The 25,434-nt window shown below is 35.6% G+C and overlaps 1 protein-coding gene across 1 annotated transcript; it reads left to right on the top strand.

Annotated features, from left to right (window-relative positions):
* Positions 1-700: 700 nt before the first annotated feature.
* On the top strand, positions 701-8,540 carry LOC100888283 (scavenger receptor cysteine-rich domain-containing group B protein-like). The gene is made up of 2 exons (XM_030988907.1): positions 701-1,146; positions 8,449-8,540. Exons 1-2 carry the CDS (start codon positions 972-974, stop codon positions 8,538-8,540), a joined length of 267 nt encoding a protein of 88 aa, XP_030844767.1. The 5' UTR covers positions 701-971.
* Positions 8,541-25,434: the final 16,894 nt, after the last annotated feature.

The raw sequence follows: 25,434 nt of genomic DNA, 5'->3' as shown, positions 1-25,434 counted from the left end.
TCTTTGCAAAGGCTTTTGACAAGCTATGGTAAATAAATCTGATTTTTTAAAGGCAGAAACGTTTGATACACTACCTAAAATCAGAAACAGTAATTAGAAAAGCTAGTTAAGAAAACCAAAAAGAACAAAATTAACAAACAACCAACAAAAAGAACAAAAAAAAAAACATTATTTGCATAGCTGTGTATAAGCAGTTAGTACAAAGTAATCTCTATTTAAAAAAGGAAAGAGATATGCGATGGTGATGATGATTAAGAAAAAGATTATAATAATGATAACAATAATAGTAATAACCTGGATGGAGATTGGCAAATGTTGATTAATGTCTAGCCAAATGAGATCGGTGCCGAAGTGGAACTATAACCGCGAACCAGCTTATCTTCAGCCCGGTGACATATCACTTTCCTCCCTATCAGCTATTTTATGGGTTATTTTTAAGCCTTTTACATTCCTTATGAGTGCAGTGGTATAGGTTAATTTGCGTATGCAAGTTCTGTCACTTTTTAAAATTCATTTCCGAATCACGTCAATATTGTTTGTATAGTTTTGTTAAATAATTATTCATGTATCAATCAATTTATAATGATGGAATCGAAATAAAAGAATTAAAGGCTTTGTTTACACAAGATTTGAGTCTATTTTTAGCAGAGGTACTGTGGTCTTGAGGTTACATCACCAGAATGTGGATCACATGGTTTTCGGTTCGATTCCTGCCGCGGCACTAATCTCCTTTGGCAAAACACTAATCTATACCATAAACTTTCTCAAATCACCCACCCTTAGATTCCAGCGCTACTGATGCTCCACCCACGACAATCCCTCCCCAGATAAGGCCTGTAGTTTACCTCCAGGTGCGTCTCGTTGATGGCGCAACGGATCGAGAGGGTCGGGTGGAGGTCTACTACAACGGCTCCTGGGGAACGGTGTGCGATGACCTCTGGGACATCAGCGACGGTCACGTAATTTGTAGGATGCTGGGTCTGGGTGAGGCGCAGTTAACACAAGGGTATGGAGCAGGAGAGGGACCTATTATCCTTGACAACGTGACTTGCCTGGGGACAGAAGACAACCTTGGGGAATGCCAGCATCCAGGATTGTTTGAGAATAACTGCAGCCATGCGGAGGATGCTGGAGTCAAATGTTCAGGTCAGTAGAGTAAAGTGAATGTCTATGCTGGCATGAGCTAGCAACAACATTATCCTGTTTTACTGTTATGTATTTTTATTGTTTAATTTTGTATTTCATCTGTTTATTCATATATATTTTAATGTACCATTTACGGACATGCTGAAAAACAAATATGCCAAGCTGAAAGCATGGTTTTAATCACCGTATTTAAATAAACAAACAAACAAATACTAAACAAAACGGAATCTAAGGGAATGCTCCCCGTATTTACAAAGCCACATCAAATTGTCTGCATAGGACAGATATAAATAGCAGGTCTGCTTATTTCTTCTTTTGTTAATACAGATTACTTTGAACTAACTGGTTATGATACGCTAATCAAATAAAAAGCAAATGTTCTTGTTTTATTTCTTTGTTTGTTAAATTTGTTCTGTTTGTTTTCTTAACTAGTTTTTTTAATTTTTGTTAGGGACGGTAAATTCGGAATTTTCGGATTTTTCCAAAGATGTTATTTATCGTTCCTGTAGTTGAATTTGTAAACATTTTCTCACAGCCGGGAGTGTATCAAGCTGTTTATGCATTTAAAATAGCAAATCTTGTCAAAGCCTTTGTAAGAAAAGTGCTTTGCGATTTAAAGTATACTATAGGCCTACACAGACGCGGATCCACGGGGGGACCCGACGGGCCCCCCCCCCCGCCCCCCTGGGGTCAAACACAAAAAATGAATTATGCATACTTCCCCCCCCCACTGGGGTCAAATACAATAAATGAATTATGCATACTACCCCCCCCCCCCCCACAGAGCGAAGTATTGGTAGGCTCTATTTTCCTCAATTTAGCCCATACAGAAAATCAGGCCCTGAAAGGGATACATACAATGGAGTATGGGAAAGGAAAGCATTTAGTTTTATGTTTATTACCCTTTTACACGGTAAAAGAAGATGGGATTTGTCGAAGTGCATGGCTGAAACAATATACGTATAAACCATGGATAGCTGATTATAGAATCATCGTTTATGAAATCAGTCAGGTTATGGTAGCCGACGCCTATCATCGATGTTAGCCTACTCATCATGATAGAAACAAATCCTGCTTCCGGTTTTTTATTTTAACGGAGAGTTGTTGGTAGCATGGGCATGTTTTAAAAAAACAAACATTAATCCATACCTTATTTAGCATAAATGTAGGCCTATAGTCTACTCTAAAGTGAAAGACACTTTTCTGGTAAAAGATTTGTATAAGCTATTGTAAATACAAAAATGAATCTGTTATTTTAATTGCATAAAAGCTTCATCCACTCCCGACTGTAAGGAAATATAACAAACTATAGGACAGGAACAATAAAAGACATGTTTGAAAAAACTCAGAAACATTCAGACTATACCGTCCCTAACAGCAATTAGAAAACCCAGTTAAGAAAAACAAACAGAACAAAATTAACAAACAAACCAAAAGAGAAGATTAGTTTTATTTGCATAGCTTCTAATAAGCAATTAGTACAAATTAATCAGCAGTGGTGATATTAATGATAATAATGATAATGAAAACGATTATAGTAATGATGACGATATTAATAACAGTAATAGCATTGATATAGCGTTTAATAATAATATATCTAAGCGCTGTACTCTTACCTTAGTATTAGCCGAGCTACCCTGATAAAGCTTTCTGGCATTTTAGGAATTTCTTCCTACCTGGTACCCTTTTACATAACCTGGGTGGAGAGTGGAAAATGTTGATTAATGTCTAGCCAAAAGACGTCGGTGCCGAAGTGCAACTATAACCACGAACCAGCTTATCTTCAGCACGGTGACATATCCATTTATACCACGACACTTCTACGGTTAGAGTTACCCTTACTAGACACCTACCCGAAAAATTTGAATTTAAAGGGTACCGCCCCAACCCCTTTCTTCCAACCAGTCATCACATGGGGAATTTTCAAGCCTTTTCCATTCCGTATGAGTGCAATGGTTTAGGTAATTTTTTGTATGCAAGTTCTGTGATAATTTTAAATTCATTTCTATCAGGTGTTCCCAAATCACGTGTGTACTGTTTGTTTGATTTTGGTAAATAACTATTCATATATCAATCCATGTATAATAATACACTGTAAAAAATATCTGTATTTTTACAGGAAAAAAATACAGATTTGTAACGTTTTAACTAAATACAGCAATTCGGATGTATTTTTACATATATTCCGCAAAAGTACTTCATTTTTATTGTGAGACTGATTTACATCAGAAATTTGTAATTTTAAGGCAAAAAAGAGTACCAATACAGTTTGCCTGTAATTTTACAGATCTATCCCGTAAAAATACTTCATTTTTATTGTGAGACTTACTTACATCAGAAATTTGTAATTTTAAGGCAAAATAGGGTTACTAATACAGTTTGCCTGTAATTTTAGGGCAAAATAGAGTTACTAATACAGTTTGCCTGTAATTTTACAGATGAAATTGTTTACCTAAATGTATTTTTACAGATGTCTGTATTCGTACAACGATTTCTTAAATTGAATGGATATGGTGCAGTTTTACTTCGATGTGATTTAATTGAATGCAGTTACTAGATTCTTTAACAAAATTCTGTTTTTATAATGTCGTTTTGATTGGACAGCATTTTACATTTCATGAAACTTATTTATAATACATATAATAATACATATGATTTATAAGGCGCCAAATCCACTTGACAGTCAAATGCTCAAGGCGCAGCTTGTGCAAAAGATGAAATACATACATGATACATTTATACAAAGTGCGATAGGAAAGGTACAGACATGAAAGGTAATGGTAATCAATTATAAGCTAAATTAAACAGATATTTCTTAAGATTGTTTTTTAACACCTCAGCAGAACTGCTATTCTTAACCCATTGAGGGAGAGTATTCCATAACGAAGGCCCAGCATGAGCGAAGGTTCGTTCCCCCCACTTTGTTTTAACCCTAGGAGTAACAAGTAAGCCAGAGTTTTGAGAACGTAGCTGTCTAGAAGGAAAGTAATGCTTAATCAAGCCGATGTTATACTGCGGAGCAGAGCCATGTATACAGTGAAATAATAGCAAAATAATCTTGAAAACAACACGTTTTTCTACGGGCAACCAATGGAGTGATTTGAGGACTGGTGTGATGTGACTGTACTTGTTGGACAGGGTCACGACACGAGCAGCAGCATTCTGTAATCTTTGTAATTTTGCGAGTAGGTTGTGAGGCGAACTAAACAAAAGGCCATTACCAAAATCCAAGCGAGAAGAAATCAAAGCATGAGTAATTTTCTCGGTGGCACCACGGTTAAGATATTTACGAATAAAACCCAAATTGCGTAACTGATAACGTACGGATTTTGAGACATATTGAATTTGAGTAGACATTTTCATGTTTGAGTCGAGAAACACACCAAGGTTGCGACATACATTAGATAGGGTAATTTCATGTCCAGCAAGAGTAATTGAAGTGATGGAAGAAATCTTCTCTAACTGAGTCTCAGAACCATACATTATAAATTCGCATTTGGCGAGATTTAATTTCAGTGAATGTGAGTTTAACCAATTATGAACATCTTGTACACAAGTCTCAATGTTATGGATAGCGCTGGCTGCATTGCTCTGATTGGGTTTGAAAGAAGTATATATTTGAATATCATCAGCATAAACATGATAAGAGAGAGAATGGCGATGAAAAATACTCTTCAAACCCGTTAAATATAACGAAAAAAGCGTGGGCCCGCCCACAGAGCCTTGTGGAACTCCGCATGTAAGTGGTACAAAATCTGAAAGGTAGCCGTTTATCAAGACAGCTTGAGAATGGCATGACAGGTATGATTTAAACCATTCCAGGGCTTGACCTTTAATACCGAGTGACATGAGGGTATTCACCAGAACAGTGTGGTTAACAGTGTCAAAGGCGGAAGACAAATCAAGGAGTACCATAGCAGTTACTTTTCCGCCATCCATCTCCTGGAGTATAAAGTTGGATACATTAACAAGGAGGGTTTCTACACTGTGGTGGGGACGGTATGCAGATTGAAATGGGTCAAGGAGGTCATTATCGAGACAGTAATCATTTAATCTAGAGAACACCACCCTCTCAAGTTTTTTAAATAAAAACGGGAGATTAGAAACTGGACGGTAATTACTTAGTAATTCAGAATCAAGATTGGGTTTCTTCAGTAAAGGAAGAATGTGTGCCGTTTTAAGAACAGAAGGTACGCATGCCTGAACAATACTTAAGTTGACAATCTGTGAGATAACAGATGCAAATGAAGAGGAGCAATCCTTAATGAGAACAGTATAGACAGGGTCTAGTTTACACGACTTAGCTGGCAATCTATGAAGCAGTAATTGTATCTCATCGGAGGTGGTAGGTTGAATCGTCTCGAGGGATGCTGACGTGACAGGATCAGGTGGAGTTAAGTCAGGAGTGAGACTGTCCTGGATCTTCTGAACCTTGGAGCGGAAGAACTGAATAAATCTTTGAGCCAGTTCTTTACTATCAGAATGTCTTGGAAGTGGAGAGTTCTGTTTCCGATTCAAGAGACGATTGGCCGTAGAGAAGAGTTTCTTAGAGTCATGTCCACATTTATCGATTAGCCCGACAAAGTACGAACGTTTGGCTCGTTCGACGAGAGAGTTCGTGAAATCTCGTTGCGCACGGAACATCTCTTTGTCAATGTGAAGCTTGCCGTTAGATCGCCATCTCCGCTCAAGCTGCCTACGTTTACGTTTCTCAGCAGTAATCTCGCCGTTGTACCAGGGATTGTCCTGACGGTCTCGAACCTTGCGGATCTTGGCAGGAGCATGAATATCGAGGAGCGAAGAAAGAATGGTGTTGAAGCGACTAGTAGCTGTGTTGACACTCTCTGACGTTAAGGGCATAATGTCGCTCTCAGCAACATCCTTCGCGAAGGCTATCCTGTTTATGTCTTTAATATTACGGGAAGCAAATGTTCTGTCGCTGCGTGCAGGCTTAGTGAAGCGAAGTACACAAGTGATAGCAGCATGATCTGATATACCTGGAACGATACTTGGCTTCGAAATTGACAAATTGTCTGAATTGCGCACCAGAACGACGTCCAGAATGTGACCTTTGTCGTGAGTCGGAGATGTAACCAATTGGGATAGGCCATAAGGTCCACAAACCTGAGTGTATGCTGGGATGAAGTGTTATCTAGATGGATGTTTAAATCTCCGGTGATCAAAAGTGGGTATGGTTTGCACAACCTCTCATCAAGAAGCGCAGAGAAGTCGATAAGAAACTGAGTGAAAGACTGGTATCCTGGTGGTCTGTATATGACTATAATGTCAACCTGTGTAGAGCCGCCAGATACAGTTCCAGACATTGATTCAAATGTTTCGAATTTGCCTGTTGGACTAATATCGACGTGGAGACTGTCCCTGTAGAGAAAGCCGACCCCGCCGCCACGTTTAGCAGCTCTGGGATGGTGCTTGAACAGATAACCACGAGGGCAAAGATCAGCAATCACTGCATCGTCTGATGCAGTTAGCCAAGTTTCGCAAACACATGTAAAATATAAAAGTATATTTCACATATACTGTAGCATATTTACAGATTCCGTTTTCCAACTTTAAAATCCCAGACATGATTTCGAATAATTAGGCGTTACGAAGTAGAATAATTAAATTAAACGAGATTTAAAAGAAATTTAATATTGAAGTTTAATTTATATTCTACGAAGTATAAGCCTAATATGAGGAATCATGTCCCTCCCTGATTGAATGTTCTGTCAGTGTGACTATTAATACAATTGATTTTGTTGTCTTTTTCCCGCCCTTCTTTGCATGATTGAATGAGCCTTTTGTCTTTGAATACTGATGCACGTGGCTTTGAGTGGGCTTCTTATACACGATGCGGAGGATGCTCATTTGCATATGAATGAAGTCCCAGAGACTTTGAATGTGTACTATATTTCTACATTCATGCTGTAAAATTACATGGTGGTGTAAAAAAAATAAAACAAAATTGGGTCAAATACAAATACACAAAAAGATACTTCCACACCAAAGGGAGGCGAGTTGGCTCAGTCGGTAAAGCGTCCGTCTGTCGAACCAAAGATCCCGGGTTCGACTCCCACCCAAGCGGATGACTGAAACCTGCGTTGTGTGTTAACGTGCCCCTTCCCTTGTTCATAGACGCAGGTTATGTCAAGTGGAAAACACTCCATCCCTCGGATAGGACGTTAAATGGAGGCCTCGTGTAGAGAAGAGTCACTACCTTTGCACGTTAAGAACCCACTGCACTATTCGTATAAGAGTAGGGGGAAACCCCGGTGAAGTGGTCCACCTGCACACCCCCAGTATAGTACGATAATACTCTGTAAAGAGGTCTGTACTCAAAAGGAAGAAGGGAAAGCTGTAAACCAAATTAACAAACATTTGTATTTATACAACGTTTTTGTACTATATTTTTACATTCATTCTGTAAAATTACATGGTGGTGTAAACAAATAAAACAAAATTGCTTCAAATACAAATACACAAAAAGGTACTTCCACACCAAAGCAGCTGTAAACCAAATTAACAAACATTTTTGTACTATGTTTTTACATTCATTCTGGTGTAATTTTAATCAACATACAATTTGTAAAAGAAAATACATGAAATGTTTGTAGGAGAAAATAACAACCAATCTGTATTTTTACAACATAATTTATGGCGACTCTGCTGCCAGCAGATTTGCTGTAAAATTACAGAGATTTTTTTTTACAGTGTAGATTTAAAACCATACAAGAAAGGTTTCGTTTGCACGAGATTAGAGTCTATGTTGACCAAAACTGTTGTGGTATTGAGGATATATCACCAAAATGTGTATCACATGGTTCGTGGTTCGAGTCCCGCCGCGGCACTAATGTCGTTCGGTAACACAGTAATCTACATTTGCCACACTCCACCCAGGTGTAGTAAATAGGTACTTGGAAGGAGTTTATCCTTCAATTCGCTTTAGCCTTAGGGCAGCAGGGCTAAAGCCGTGGTAGTAATAATATTATGTATAGAGGCCTTGAGGTCAGTAAAGTAAAGTGAATGCCTATACTGACAACAGTTTAAAAGATAGCAACCAAAAAAAAACACTCTAAACTTTTTGATCGCATGAACATGGTATATATCAGTTTGTGCATTGTCCAAGTTTGACATTTGTTTGTATGCTTCTGTTGGGTAAACAACGAGTAGTTGACATTCATCTCAAATACCCTTTGTGTCCTTATTCATGACAATTTTGTTGAGTCATGTTCCGTGCTTTAAAAAAATATGTTTTGGGTCTTAATATGCAAAAGAGCTTCACAATTTTTGTTTTATAAACAGCCACTACTCAGGCACCCCCTAGAACACTGCAGGTGCGCTTGGTGGATGGCAACACGCCCAATGAAGGTCGTGTTAAAAAAAAAAATCACTAATTCTCTGCGAATCTCACATTAGAAATGCAGTATGACGTAGCTAATTCTCCCGTTCGTCGTGTCCACAATATATTTTATTTGTGTTTTTCTCTTCAGTGGCTTTTACGCTTTGGGATATATTTAAAATATATTTTGGATAGCCTATTATTATAGGTCATCTAAAAGGAAAAGACCTTCATGATTAATACGTTAAAAAAAAATATATATATTTGAGTAATTTGTTTGTGTTGGAACAAATGTAAGAGTTGTCCGCTACTCCATTACATCAAAGAGATACTATTTCTTTGATTACATTAACGTATTACCGATTCGAAACAAGGAACAAGGAACAAGAAATGTCAAGAGCTATTTTTTATCTTAATTAGAATTCAACTTTTTCTTTTATATGCGTTACTTGCAAACATACACACGCACTACCCGACACATACATATATATATATATTCAATTCAATTCAATTCAAATTTATTGGTCCAAAAGGAAATTCGTTTCGTTTACATGCATTGTTCACATAGAAGAATAAATAAAATGTACATGTAACATGATACATACAACATACAACGAGTATATAGAGAGAATGAACATATAGCACTTTAACATTCACATTATATAGATATTTTCTTTGAATTTACATTATATTCAATATTTGTTTATGTATCCAGAGTAATTACCAGAACAATATAACATTGTAACTATTATTACTATTATCATTATCAATATTACTAATACTATTATTATTAGGTGATACGTAACGAAGTCTACGTATCACCTTTTGATTTCGTCAAGATTTTTCTTTATTATTATTATTAGGTGATACGTACGTAGACGTATCACCTTTTGATTTCGTCAAGATTTTTATTATTATTTATTTATTTATTATTATTCTTCCTCGAATTTGTTCGCAGGATATCTCAAGACTCAATGAAGCCATTGTTATGAATCTTTCAATGATGATAGATCTTAGTCTAACTTAGAACTGCGTGAATTTTCAAAGACTCAAAGTCATCGTGACGTCATCCAGGCGCCATTTTGTGAAAATCAACTAATGATCATATCTTTATAACGAATAGTAATTTTTCATTCATATTTATCATGATTAAGATCAATATCCGTCCGGTCAAGGTGAGGTCAATAAACGTGCGTAAATGCGCGCGTGCGCGCTCGTCCGCGCTCGTCCGCGCGTTTACGCGCGCGCAAAAATTAAAAATACTCTAAATCATCCCAAATTTTTTTTGCATACGTTTCAGGCCATATAAAGCATTTGATAAAAAAATTACGCACACGCGCATGCGCGCGAGTTTTCGCGCGTACTGGCATTTTGCAACATAGAATCGCCGATTTTTTTCTGTCATCATATTCGGTACATTTTTCCAAGCATTTTGATAATTTGTTCACCTTTTATTAACGCAATGAGCGTCCGTCAAAGTTGACAGCACGCGCGGATTTGCGTTATCTTTATCCACAATACATGGGCAAAAACATGCCTATATAAAATTCATTGTAACTCTTTAGAATAGATAGAAACTCCTAATATTTTGTCATATTTGGATAGATTATGAGTTGGAGATATGATTTCATGTCTCATATGATCCTCAATTAACTCATGACGTCATCATAATGGCCTCCAAACTCAAATTTTTAATTTGCATATTATGACGTCAGCATATTTTTGGAAAATTGATTGTATCTCTGTAAATATGGATCAATTTTCTTTTTAATTTTGATATGTTCTAGCTGAGACAATTTTCTACAAATGTAATGTTCACAATTTTTATTTTTGACAAAAGTATCATGGTGTATTTTTGCGATTTAAGGAGGCATGTCAATTTTTCGCATTTTGCGTGTATTCTCTATGGGACATGACTTTTTCTCAAAACTGGATTCTACACTCCTGTCTTTCGCGAGCAAAATCTCCATTGTTTTAGCTTCGTTTTCGCTTAGCTTTGGATATGTTGTAGCTGAGACAATGAGCTATCACAAGTGTGCCCTTTATTTTTCGATTAGATGCCGGGATCATGCTCATATTTCACTTGCAAAGTAGGATTTCTGAATTCCATTTCCTGTTTACGTGTAATCGCTATGGGAGATGTTTTGGTATATCGGTAACGCACTTGACTTCCAACCTCGAGATCCCTGGTTCGAGTCCGGGTGTCTCCAACACTTTTTTTTTTTCACTTTTTTTTCCTTTTGACCTTCACTGTACCATCTCCTTTGATTATTTAAACACGTAGATTCGCAAATAATGTCATAAATACCCCTTTTTACTTTATTATTACCCTATTTTCACTTAATCCATTACTTTTTGCGTGTAATCCCTATGGGAAATGACTTTTTCTCAAATCTGGAGTCTACATTCCTGTCTTTTGCGAGCAATATCGCCGTTATTTCGGCTTGGATTTTGTTGATTTTTGAGTATGTTGTAGCTGAGATTATATGCTATCTAAATCAACCCTCATTTTTTCAATAAGATGTCATGATCGCGCTCATAATCATGATCATGATCATCACGATCATCATTATCATAATGATGCTAATCATTTATCAATTACATTTTCATTTCTTTGAATAAGATAAAATCGTCAAAAGGTGTTCTTCATGATGTAAATTAGAGTCAAATGTGTAACTGGTTACTGCACAGGGTCAAAGGTCATATATTGTTTCAATCTATCTTCCCTAGATCCATGATGATCAAGGAGACACAATTTAATCTTGACATATGAATAGATCATAATGGGAGAAGCATATGAATGGGAGAAGCAAAATAATATTACGTGTAATGCATTATTCGTTATGTAAACCATTATCATACGTATCACCTAATTCGTCTAAGTGACGAATTAAAGTCTAGTTAGGTGATACGTACGTAGACGTATCACCTTTTGATTTCGTCAAGATTTTTATTATTATTTATTAGGTGATACGTACGTAGACGTATCACCTTTTGATTTCGTCAAGATTTTTATTATTTATTTAGGTGATACGTACGTAGACGTATCACCTTTTGATTTCGTCAAGATTTTTATTATTTATTTATTTATTTATTTATTTATTATTATTCTTCCTCGAATTTGTTCGCAGGATATCTCAAGACTGAATAAAGCCATTATCATGAAACTTGCTATGATGATAGATCTTAGTCTAACTTAGAACTGCATGACTTTTTAGAGAGTCAAAATTATCGTGACGTCATCCAGGCGCCATTTTGTGAAAATCAACTAATGATCATATCTTCATGACGGAAAAGTATTTCTCATTCATAATTATCACGATTAAGATAAATATCCGTCCGGTCAAGTCGAGGTCAATAAAAGTGCGCAAATGCGCGCGTGCGCGTTCGTCCGCGCGTTTACGCGCGCGCAAAAATTTAAAATGCTCTAAATCATCCCAAATTTTTTTTGCATACGTTTCAGGCCATATGGAGCATTTGATAAAAAAATTACGCACACGCGCATGCGCGCGCGTTTTCGCGCGTACTGGCATTTTGCAACATAGAATCGCCGATTTTTTTCTGTCATCATATTCGGTACATTTTTCCAAGCATTTTGATAATTTGTTCACCTTTTATTTACGCAACGAGCGTCCGTCAAAGTTGACAGCACGCGCGGATTTACGTTATCTTTATCCACAATACATGGGCAAAAACATGCCTACATAAAATTCATTGTAACTCTTTAGAATAGATAGAAACTCCTAATATTTTTTCATATTTGGATAGATTATGAGTCGGAGATATGATTTCATGTCTCATTTTATCCTCAATTAACTCATGACGTCATCATAATGGCCTCCAAACTCAAAAATTCAATTTGCATATTATGACGTCAGCATATTTTTGGAAAATTGATTGTATCTCTGTAAATGTGGATCAATTTTCTTTTTAATTTTGATATGTTCTAGCTGAGACAATTTTCTACAAATGTAATATTCACAATTTTTATTTTTGACAAAAGTATCAGGGTGTATTTTTGCGATTGAAGGAGGCATGTCAATTTTTCGCATTTTGCGTGTATTCTCTATGGGACATGACTTTTTCTCAAAACTGGATCCTACACTCCTGTCTTTCGCGAGCAAAATCTCCGTTGTTTTAGCTTTGTTTTCGCTGAGCTTTGGATATGTTGTAGCTGAGACAATGAGCTATCAAAAGTGTGCCTTTTATTTTTCGATTAGATGCCAGGATCAAGCTCATATTTCACTTGCAAAGTAGGATTTCTGAATTCCATTTCCCGTTTACGTGTAATCGCTATGGGAGATGTTTTGGTATATCGGTAACGCACTTGACTTCCAACCTCGAGATCCCTGGTTCGAGTCCGGGTGTCTCCAACACTTTTTTTTCCTCACTTTTTTTTCCTTTTGACCTTCACTGTACCATCTCCTTTGATTATTTAAACACGTAGATTCGCAAATAATGTCATAAATAACCCTTTTTACTTTATTATTACCCTATTTTCACTTAATCCATTACTTTTTGCGTGTAATCCCTATGGGAGATGACTTTTTCTAAAATCTGGAGTCTACATTCCTGTCTTTTGCGAGCAATATCGCCGTTATTTCGGCTTGGATTTTGTTGATTTTTTAGTATGTTGTAGCTGAGACTATATGCTATCTAAATCAACCCTCATTTTTTCAATAAGCTGTCATGATCGCGCTCATGATCATGATCATGATCATCATGATCATCATTATCATAATGATGATAATCATTTATCAATTACATTTTCATTTCTTTGAATAAGATAAAAATCGTCAAAAGGTGTTCTTCATGATGTAAATTAGAGTCAAATGTGTAACTGGTTACTGCACAGGGTCGAAGGTCATATATTGTTTCAATCTATCTTCCCTAGATCCATGATGATCAAGGAGACACAATTTAATCTTGACATATGAATAGATCATAATGGGAGAAGCATATGAATGGGAGAAGCAGTTTACAAAATAATATATCGTGTAATGCATTATTCGTTATGTAGACCATTATCATACGTATCACCTAATTCGTCTAAGTGACGAATTAAAGTCTAGTTAGGTGATACGTAACGAAGTCTACGTATCACCTATTGATTTCGTCAAGATTTTTATTTATTTTTTTTTTATTTATTATTCTTCCTCAAATTTGTTCGCAGGATATCTCAAGACTGAAAGAAGCCATTGTTATGAATCTTTCAATGATGATAGATCTTAGTCTAACTTAGAACTGCGTGACTTTTCAAAGACTCAAAAGTATCGTGACGTCATCCAGGCGCCATTTTGTGAAAATCAACTTATGATCATATCTTCATAACGGATAGTAATTTTTCATTCATATTTATCATGGTTAAGATCAATATCCGTCCGGTCAATTTTAGGTCAATAAACGTGCGTAAACGCGCGCGTACGCGTTCGTGCGCGCGTAAATGCGCGCGCAAAAATTTAAAATGCTCTAAATCGTCTTAAATTTTTTTTGCATACGTTTCAGGCTATTTAAAGCATTTCGCAAAAAAATCGCGCACACGCGCATGCGTGCGCGTTTCCGCGCGTACTGGCATTTTGCAACATAGAATCACCAAATTTTCTCTGTCATCATATTTGGCACATTTTTCCAAGCATTTTTATAATTTATTCACCTTTTATTAACGCAATGAGCGTCCGTCAAAGTTGACAGCACGCGCGGATTTGCGTTATCTTTATCCACAATACATGGGCAAAAACATGCCTATATAAAATTCATTGTAACTCTTTAGAATAGGTAGAAACTCCTAATATTTTTTCATATTTGGATAGATTATGAAATGGAAATATGATTTCATGTCTCATTTGACCCTCAATTAAGTCATAATGTCATCATTATGGCCTCCAAACTCAAAATTTAAATTTGCATATTATGACGTTTGCATATTTTTGGAAAATTGATTGTATCTCTGTTAATATTGATTTTTTTTCTTTCAAATTTTGATATGTTCTAGCTGAGATTATTTCCTACAAATGCAGTGTCCACATCTTTCCAGTTTGACAAAGGTAACATGGCGTATTTTTGCGATTAAAGGAGGCATGTCAATTTTTCACATTTTGCGTGTATTGTCTATGGGACATGACTATTTTTCAAAACTGCATTCTTCATTTTCGTCTTTCGCGAGCAATATCTCTGTTGTTTTATCTTTTTTACGGTGAGCTTCGGGTATGTTTTAGCTGAGACAATTAGCTATATCCAATGTGTACTTCATTTTTCGATCATATGCCGGGATCATGCTCATATTTTACTTGCAAAGTGGGATTAGAGAATTTCATTTTCCGTTTACGTGTAATCGCTATGGGAGTTGTTTTGGTATATCGGTAACGCACTTGACTTCCGACCTTGAGATCCCGGGTTCGAGTCCGGGTTTCTCCAACAATTTTTTTCTTAACTTTTTTTTTCTTGTTGACCTTTCACTGTACCATCTCCTTTGATTATTAAAACACGTAGAATCGCAAATAATGTAATAAACAACCCTTTTTACTTTATTGTTACCCTATTTTCACTTAATCCATTACTTTTTGCGTGTAATCCCTAAGGGAGATGACTTTTTCTCAAATCTGGATTCTACATTCCTGTCTTTTGCGAGCAATATCGCTGTTATTTCTGCTTGGATTTTGTTGATTTTTGAGTATGTTGTACCTGAGACTGTGTGCTATCTTAATCAACCCTCATTTTTTCAATAAGATGTCATGATCGCGCTCATGATCATGATCATTATCATCATGATCATCATTATCATAATGATGATAATCATTTATCAATTACATTTTCATTTCTTTGAATAAGATAAAATCGTCAAAAGGTGTTCTTCATGATGTAAATTAGAGTCAAATGTGTAACTGGTTACTGCACAGGGTCAAAGGTCATATATTGTTTCAATCTATCTTCCCTAGATCCATGATGATCAAGGAGACACAATTTAATCTTGACATATGAATAGATCATAATGGAAGAAGCATATAAATGGGAGAAGCATTTTACAAAATAATATATCGTGTAATGCATTATTCGTTATATAAACCATTATCATACGTATCACCTAATTCGTCTAAGTGACGAATTAAAGTCTAGTTAGGTGATACGTAACGAAGTCTACGTATCACCTTTTGATTTCGTCAAGATTTTTATTATTTATTTATTTATTATTATTTATTATTATTCTTCCTCGAATTTGTTCGCAGGATATCTCAAGACTGAATGAAGCCATTATCATGAAACTTTCAATGATGATAGATCTTAGTCTAACTTAGAACTGCGTGACTTTTCAAAGACTCAAAATTATCGTGACGTCATCTAGACGCCATTTTGTTAAAATCAACTTATGATCATATCTTCATAACGGAAAGCCATTTCTCATTCATATTTGTCATGATCAAAGTCAATATCCGCCCGGTCAATTTGAGGTCAATATATGCGCGTAAAAATGCGCGTACGCGTAGGTGCGCGCGTTTACGCACGCTTAAAAATTTTAAATGCTCTAAATCATCCCAAATTTTTTTTGCATACGTTTCAGGCCATATAGAGCATTTGACAAAAAATCGCGCTCACGCGCATGCGCGCGCGTTTTTTGCGCGTACTAGCATTTTGCAACATAGAATCCCAATATTTTCTCCGTCATCGTATTTTGTACATTTTTCCAAGCATTTTGATAATTTGTTCACCTTTTAATAACGCAATGAGCGTCCGTCAAAGTTGACAGCACGCGCGGATTTGCGTGATCTTTATCCACAATACATGGGCAAAAAAATGCCTATACAAAATTCATTGTAACTCTTCAGAATAGATAGAAACTCCCAATATTCTTTCATATGTGGATAGATTATGAAATGGAAATATGATTTCATGTCTCATTTGACTCTCAATTAACTCATAATGTCATCATAATGGCCTCCGAACTCGAAATTTAAATTTGCATATTATGACGGATGCATATTTTTGGAAAATTGATTGTATCTCTGTAAATATTGATTTTTTTTCTTCCAAATTTTGATATGTTCTAGCTGAGACAATTTTCTACAAATGCAGTGTACATATTTGTCCAGTTTGACAAAGGTATCATGGCGTATTTTTGCAATTAAAGGAGGCATGTCAATTTTTCAAATTTTGCGTGTATTGTCTATGGGACATGACTATTTCTCAAAACTGCATTCTACATTTCCGTCTTTCGCGAGCAACATCTCCGTTTTTTTAACTTTGTTTTCCGTGAGCTTCGGATATGTTGTAGCTGAGACAATGAGCTATCTCCAATGTGACTTCATTTTTCGATCATATGCCGGGATCATGCTCATATTTTACTTGCAAAGTGGGATTTTAGAATTCCATTTTCGTTTACGTGTAATCGCTATGAGAAATGTTTTGGTATATCGGTAACGCACTTGACTTCCGACCTTGAGATCCCGGGTTCGAGTCCGGGTGTCTCCAACAATTTTTTCTCCACTTTTTTTTTCCTTTTGACCTTTCACTGTACCATCTCCTTTGATTATTTAAACACGTAGAATCGCAAATAATGTAATAAACAACCCTATTTACTTTAGTGTTTCCCTATTTTCACTTAATCCATTACTTTTTGCGTGTAATCCCTGTGGGAGATAATTTTTTCTCAAATCTGGATTCTACATTCCTGTCTTTTGCGAGCAATATATCGCTGTTATTTCTGCTTGGATTTTGTGCTACGTGCTATCTAAATCACCCCTCATTTTTTCAATAAGATGTCAGGATCCCGCTCATGATCATGATCTTCATCATGATTATCATGATCATCATTATCATAATGATGATAATCATTTATCAATTACATTTTCATTTCTTTGAATAAGATAAAATCGTCAAAATGTGTTCTTCATGATATAAATTAGAATCAAAGGTGTAACTGGTTACTGCGCAGGGTCAATGGTCATATTTTTTCAATCTATCTTCCCTAGATCCATAATGATCAAGGGGACACAATTTAAACTTGACATATGGATAGATCTTAATGGATGAAGCATTTCATAAAATAATATGATATCGTGTAATGCATTCTTTATTATGTAAACCATTAGCATACGTATCACCTAATTCGTCAAAGTGACGAATTAAAGTCTAGTTAGGTGATACGTAACGAAGTCTACGTATCACCTATTGATTTCGTCAAGATTTTTATTTATTTTTTTTTTTATTTATTATTCTTCCTCAAATTTGTTCGCAGGATATCTCAAGACTGAATGAAGCCATTGTTATGAATCTTTCAATGATGATAGATCTTAGTCTAACTTAGAACTGCGTGACTTTTCAAAGACTCAAAATAATCGTGACGTCATCCAGGCGCCATTTTGTGAAAATCAACTAATGATCATATCTTCATAACGGATAGTAATTTTTCATTCATATTTATCATGATTAAGATTAATATCCATCCGGTCAATTTAAGGTCAAAAAACGTGCGAAAACGCGCGCGAGCAAGTTCGTGCGCGCGTTAATGCGCGCGCAAAAATTTAAAATGCTCCAAATCATCCCAAATTTTTTTTGCATACGTTTCAGGCCATTTAAAGCATTTCCTAAAAAAATCGCGCACACGCGCATGCGTGCGCGTTTTCGCGCGTACTGGCATTTTGCAAAATAGAATCGCCGATTTTTTTCTGTCATCATATTTGGTACATTTTTCCAAGCATTTTGATAATTTGTTCACCTTTTATTAACACAATGAGCGTCCGTCAAAGTTGACAGCACGCGCGGAATTGCGTTATCTTTATCCACAATACATGGGCAAAAACATGCCTATATAAAATTCATTGTAACTCTTTAAAATAGATAGAAACTCCTAATATTTTTTCATATTTGGATAGATTATGAGTCGGAAATGTGATTTCATGTCGCATTTGATCCTCAATTAACTCATGACGTCATCATAATGGCCTCCAAACTCAAAATTTTAATTTGCATATTATGACGTCAGCATATTTTTGGAAAATTGATTGTATCTCTGTAAATATGGATTAATTTTCTTTTTAATTTTGATATGTTCTAGCTGAGACAATTTTCTACAAATGTAGTATTCACAATTTTTATTTTTGACAAAAGTATCATGGTGTATTTTTGCGATTAAAGGAGGCATGTCAATTTTTTCGCATTTTGCGTGTATTCTCCATAGGACATGACTTTTTATCAAAACTGGATTCTACACTCCTGTCTTTCGCGAGCAAAATCTCCGTTGTTTTATCTTTGTTTTCGCTGAGCTTTGGATATGTTGTAGCTGAGACAATGAGCTATCAAAAGTGTGTCTTTTATTTTTCGATTAGATGCCGGGATCATGCTCATATTTCACTTGCAAAGTAGGATTTCTGAATTCCATTTCCCGTTTACGTGTAATTGCTATGGGAGATGTTTTGGTATATCGGTAACGCACTTGACTTCCAACCTCGAGATCCCTGGTTCGAGTCCGGGTGTCTCCAACACTTTTTTTTTCACTTTTTTTTCCTTTTGACCTACACTGTACCATCTCCTTTGATTTTTTAAACACGTAGATTCGCAAATAATGTCATAAATAACCCTTTTTACTTTATTATTACCCTATTTTCACTTAATCCATTACTTGTTGCGTGTAATCCCTATGGGAGATGACTTTTTCTAAAATCTGGAGTCTACATTCCTGTCTTTTGCGAGCAATATCGCCGTTATTTCGGCTTGGATTTTGTTGATTTTTGAGTATGTTGTAGCTGAGACTATATGCTATCTAAATCAACCCTCATTTTTCCAATAAGATGTCATGATCGCGCTCATGATCATGATCATGATCATCATGATCATCATTATCATAATGATGATATTCATTAATCAATTACATTTTCATTTCTTTGAATAAGATAAAAAAATCGTCAAAAGGTGTTCTTCATGATGTAAATTAGAGTCAAATGTGTAACTGGTTACTGCACAGGGTCAAAGGTCATATATTGTTTCAATCTATCTTCCCTAGATCCATGATGATCAAGGAGACACAATTTAATCTTGACATATGACTAGATCATAATGGGAGAAGCATATGAATGGGAGAAGCATTTTACAAAATAATATATCGTGTAATGCATTATTCGTTATGTAGACCATTATCATACGTATCACCTAATTCGTCTAAGTGACGAATTAAAGTCTAGTATTTATTTTGTGTCTGTATAGAAGAAATTATTATTATTCTTCCTCAATTTTGTTCGCAGGATATCTCAAGAATGGCTAAAGGCATTATCATGAAACTTGCCATGATGATAGATCTTAGTCTAACTTAGAACTGCGTGACTTTTTAGAGGGTCAAAATTATCGTTACGTCATCCAGGCGCCATTTTGTGAAAATCAACTAATGATCATATCTTCATAACGGAAAAGTATTTCTCATTCATAATTATCACGATTAAGATAAATATCCGTCCGGTCAAGTTAGGGTCAATAAAAGTGCGCAAATGCGCGCGTGCGCGTTCGTCCGCGCGTTTACGCGCGCGCAAAAAGTTAAAATGCTCCAAATCATCCCAAATTTTTTTTGCATACGTTTCAGGCCATATGGAGCATTTGATAAAAAAATTACGCACACGCGCATGCGCGCGCGTTTTCGCGCGTACTGGCATTTTGCAACATAGAATCGCCGATTTTTTTCTGTCATCATATTCGGTACATTTTTCCAAGCATTTTGATAATTTGTTCACCTTTTATTAACACAATGAGCGTCCGTCAAAGTTGACAGCACGCGCGGAATTGCGTTATCTTTATCCACAATACATGGGCAAAAACATGCCTATATAAAATTCATTGTAACTCTTTAAAATAGATAGAAACTCCTAATATTTTTTCATATTTGGATAGATTATGAGTCGGAAATGTGATTTCATGTCGCATTTGATCCTCAATTAACTCATGACGTCATCATAATGGCCTCCAAACTCAAAATTTTAATTTGCATATTATGACGTCAGCATATTTTTGGAAAATTGATTGTATCTCTGTAAATATGGATTAATTTTCTTTTTAATTTTGATATGTTCTAGCTGAGACAATTTTCTACAAATGTAGTATTCACAATTTTTATTTTTGACAAAAGTATCATGGTGTATTTTTGCGATTAAAGGAGGCATGTCAATTTTTTCGCATTTTGCGTGTATTCTCCATAGGACATGACTTTTTATCAAAACTGGATTCTACACTCCTGTCTTTCGCGAGCAAAATCTCCGTTGTTTTATCTTTGTTTTCGCTGAGCTTTGGATATGTTGTAGCTGAGACAATGAGCTATCAAAAGTGTGTCTTTTATTTTTCGATTAGATGCCGGGATCATGCTCATATTTCACTTGCAAAGTAGGATTTCTGAATTCCATTTCCCGTTTACGTGTAATTGCTATGGGAGATGTTTTGGTATATCGGTAACGCACTTGACTTCCAACCTCGAGATCCCTGGTTCGAGTCCGGGTGTCTCCAACACTTTTTTTTTCACTTTTTTTTCCTTTTGACCTACACTGTACCATCTCCTTTGATTTTTTAAACACGTAGATTCGCAAATAATGTCATAAATAACCCTTTTTACTTTATTATTACCCTATTTTCACTTAATCCATTACTTGTTGCGTGTAATCCCTATGGGAGATGACTTTTTCTAAAATCTGGAGTCTACATTCCTGTCTTTTGCGAGCAATATCGCCGTTATTTCGGCTTGGATTTTGTTGATTTTTGAGTATGTTGTAGCTGAGACTATATGCTATCTAAATCAACCCTCATTTTTCCAATAAGATGTCATGATCGCGCTCATGATCATGATCATGATCATCATGATCATCATTATCATAATGATGATATTCATTAATCAATTACATTTTCATTTCTTTGAATAAGATAAAAAAATCGTCAAAAGGTGTTCTTCATGATGTAAATTAGAGTCAAATGTGTAACTGGTTACTGCACAGGGTCAAAGGTCATATATTGTTTCAATCTATCTTCCCTAGATCCATGATGATCAAGGAGACACAATTTAATCTTGACATATGACTAGATCATAATGGGAGAAGCATATGAATGGGAGAAGCATTTTACAAAATAATATATCGTGTAATGCATTATTCGTTATGTAGACCATTATCATACGTATCACCTAATTCGTCTAAGTGACGAATTAAAGTCTAGTATTTATTTTGTGTCTGTATAGAAGAAATTATTATTATTCTTCCTCAATTTTGTTCGCAGGATATCTCAAGAATGGCTAAAGGCATTATCATGAAACTTGCCATGATGATAGATCTTAGTCTAACTTAGAACTGCGTGACTTTTTAGAGGGTCAAAATTATCGTTACGTCATCCAGGCGCCATTTTGTGAAAATCAACTAATGATCATATCTTCATAACGGAAAAGTATTTCTCATTCATAATTATCACGATTAAGATAAATATCCGTCCGGTCAAGTTAGGGTCAATAAAAGTGCGCAAATGCGCGCGTGCGCGTTCGTCCGCGCGTTTACGCGCGCGCAAAAAGTTAAAATGCTCCAAATCATCCCAAATTTTTTTTGCATACGTTTCAGGCCATATGGAGCATTTGATAAAAAAATTACGCACACGCGCATGCGCGCGCGTTTTCGCGCGTACTGGCATTTTGCAACATAGAATCGCCGATTTTTTTCTGTCATCATATTCGGTACATTTTTCCAAGCGTTTTGATAATTTGTTCACCTTTTATTAACGTAATGAGCGTCTGTCAAATATCACAGCACGCGCGGATTTGCGTTATCTTTATCCACAATACATGGGCAAAAACATGCCTATATAAAATTCATTGTAACTCTTTAGAATAGATAGAAACTCCTAGAATTTTTTCATATTTTGATAGATTATGAGTCGGAGATATGATTTCATGTCTCATTTGACCTTCAATTAACTCATGACGTCATCATAATGGCCTCCGAACTCAAAAATTTAATTTCCATATTATGACGTCAGCATATTTTTGGAAAATTGATTGTATCTCTGTAAATATGGATCAATTTTCTTTTTAATTTTAATATGTTGTAGCTGAGACAATTTTCTACAAATGTAGTATACACAATTTTCCAGTTTGACAAAAGTATCATGGTGTATTTTTGCAATTAAAGGAGGCATGTCAATTTTTCGCATTTTGCGTGTATTCTCTAAGGGACATGACTTTTTCTCAAAACTGGATTCTACACTCCTGTCTTTCGCGAGCAAAATCTCCGTTGTTTTAGCTTTGTTTTCGCTGAACTTTGGATATGTTGTAGCTGAGACAATGAGCTATCAAAACTGTGCCTTTTGTTTTTCGATTAGATGCCGGGATCATGCTCATATTTCACTTGCAAAGTAGGATTTCTGAATTCCATTTCCCGTTTACGTGTAATCGCTATTGGAGATGTTTTGGTATATCGGTAACGCACTTGACTTCCAACCTCGAGATCCCTGGTTCGAGTCCGGGTGTCTCCAACACTTTTTTTTCCCACTTTTTTTTTCCTTTTGACCTTCACTGTACCATCTCCTTTGATTATTTAAACACGTAGATTCGCAGATAATGTCATAAATAACCCTTTTTACTTTATTATTACCCTATTTTCACTTAATCCATTACTTTTTGCGTGTAATCCCTATGGGAGATGACTTTTTTCTCAAATCTGGAGTCTACATTCCTGTCTTTTGCGAGCAATATCGCCGTTATTTCGGCTTGGATTTTGTTGATTTTTGAGTATGTTGTAGCTGAGACTATATGCTATCTACATCGACCCTCATTTTTTCAATAAGATGTCATGATCGCGCTCATGATCATGATGATAATCATTTATCAATTACATTTTCATTTCTTTGAATAAGATAAAATCGTCAAAAGGTGTTCTTCATGATATAAATTAGAATCAAAGGTGTAACTGGTTACTGCACAGGGTCAAAGGTCATATATTGTTTCAATCTATCTTCCCTAGATCCATGATGACCAAGGACACACAATTTAATCTTGACATATGAATAGATCATAACGGGAGAAGCATATAAATGGGAGAAGCATTTTACAAAATAATATATCGTGTAATGCATTATTCGTTATATAAACCATTATCATACGTATCACCTAATTCGTCTAAGTGACGAATTAAAGTCTAGTTAGGTGATACGTAACGAAGTCAACGTATCACCTTTTGATTTCGTCAAGATTTTTCTTTATTATTATTATTTATTTTTATTATTCTTCCTCGAATTTGTTCGCAGGATATCTCAAGACTGAATAGAGCCATTATCATGAAACTTTCAATGATGATAGATCTTAGTCTAACTTAGAACTGTGTGACTTTTCAGACAGTCAAGGTCATCGTGACGTCATCCAGGCGCCATTTTGTGAAAATCAACTAATGATCATATCTTCATAACGAATAGGAATTTTTCATTTATATTTATCATGATTATGATCAATATCCGTCCAGTCAATTTCAAGTCAATAAACGTCCGTAAAAGCGCGCGTGCGCGCTCGTCCGCGCGTTTACGCGCGCGCAAAAAATTAAAATGCTCTAAATCATCCCAAATTTTTTTTGCATACGTTTCAGGCCATATGAAGCATTTGATAAAAAAATTACGCACACGCGCATGCGCGCGCGTTTTCGCGCGTACTGGCATTTTGCAACATAGAATCGCCGATTTTTTTCTGTCATCATATTCGGTACATTTTCCAAGCATTTTGATAATTTGTTCACCTTTTATTAACGCAATGAGCGTCCGTCAAAGTTGACAGCACGCGCGGATTTGCGTTATCTTTATCTACAATACATGGGCAAAAACATGCCTATATAAAATTCATTGTAACTCTTTAGAATAGATAGAAACTCCTAATATTTTGTCATATTTGGATAGATGATGAGTTGGAAATATGATTTCATGTCTCATTTTATCCTCAATTAACTCATGACGTCATCATAATGGCCTCCAAACTCAAAATTTCAATTTGCTTGTTATGACGTCAGCATATTTTTGGAAAATTGATTGTATCTCTTTAAATATTGATCAATTTTCTTTTTAATTTTGATATGTTCTAGCTGAGACAATTTTCTACAAATGTATTTTTCACAATTTTTATTTTTGACAAAAGTATCATGGTGTATTTTTGCGATTAAAGGAGGCATGTCAATTTTTCGCATTTTGCGTGTATTCTCTATGGGACATGACTTTTTCTCAAAACTGGATTCTACAATCCTGTCTTTCGCGAGCAAAATCTCCGTTGTTTTAGCTTTGTTTTCGCTGAGCTTTAGATATGTTGTAGCTGAGACAATAAGCTAACAAAAGTGTGTCCCTTATTTTTCGATTAGATGTCGGAATCATGCTCATATTTCACTTGCAAAGTAGGATTTCTGAATTCCATTTCCCGTTTACGTGTAATCGCTATGGGAGATGTTTTGGTATATAGGTAACGCACTTGACTTCCAACCTCGAGATCCCTGGTTCGAGTCCGGGTGTCTCCAACACTTTTTTTTTCACTTTTTTTTCCTTTTGACCTTCACTGTACCATCTCCTTTGATTATTTAAACACGTAGATTCGCAAATAATGTCATAAATAACCCTTTTACTTTATTATTACCCTATTTTCACTTAATCCATTACTTTTTGCGTGTAATCCCTATGGGAAATGACTTTTTCTCAAATCTGGAGTCTACATTCCTGTCTTTTGCGAGCAATATCGCCGTTATTTCTGCTTGGATTTTGTTGATTTTTCGAGTATGTTGTAGCTGAGACTATATGCTATCTCAATCAACCCTCATTTTTTCAATAAGATGTCATGATCGCGCTCATGATCATGATCATCACGATCATCATTATCATAATGATGCTAATCATTTATCAATTACATTTTCATTTCTTTGAATAAGATAAAATCGTCAAAAGGTGTTCTTCATGATGTAAATTAGAGTCAAATGTGTAACTGG

Source organism: Strongylocentrotus purpuratus, unplaced genomic scaffold (genome assembly GCF_000002235.5).
Source record: "Strongylocentrotus purpuratus isolate Spur 01 unplaced genomic scaffold, Spur_5.0 spur5_scaffold_18, whole genome shotgun sequence".
Classification (NCBI taxonomy): Eukaryota; Metazoa; Echinodermata; class Echinoidea; order Camarodonta; family Strongylocentrotidae; genus Strongylocentrotus; species Strongylocentrotus purpuratus.
Note: the sequence above shows the minus strand (reverse complement) of the source record. Positions and strands in the feature narration are given on the sequence as shown.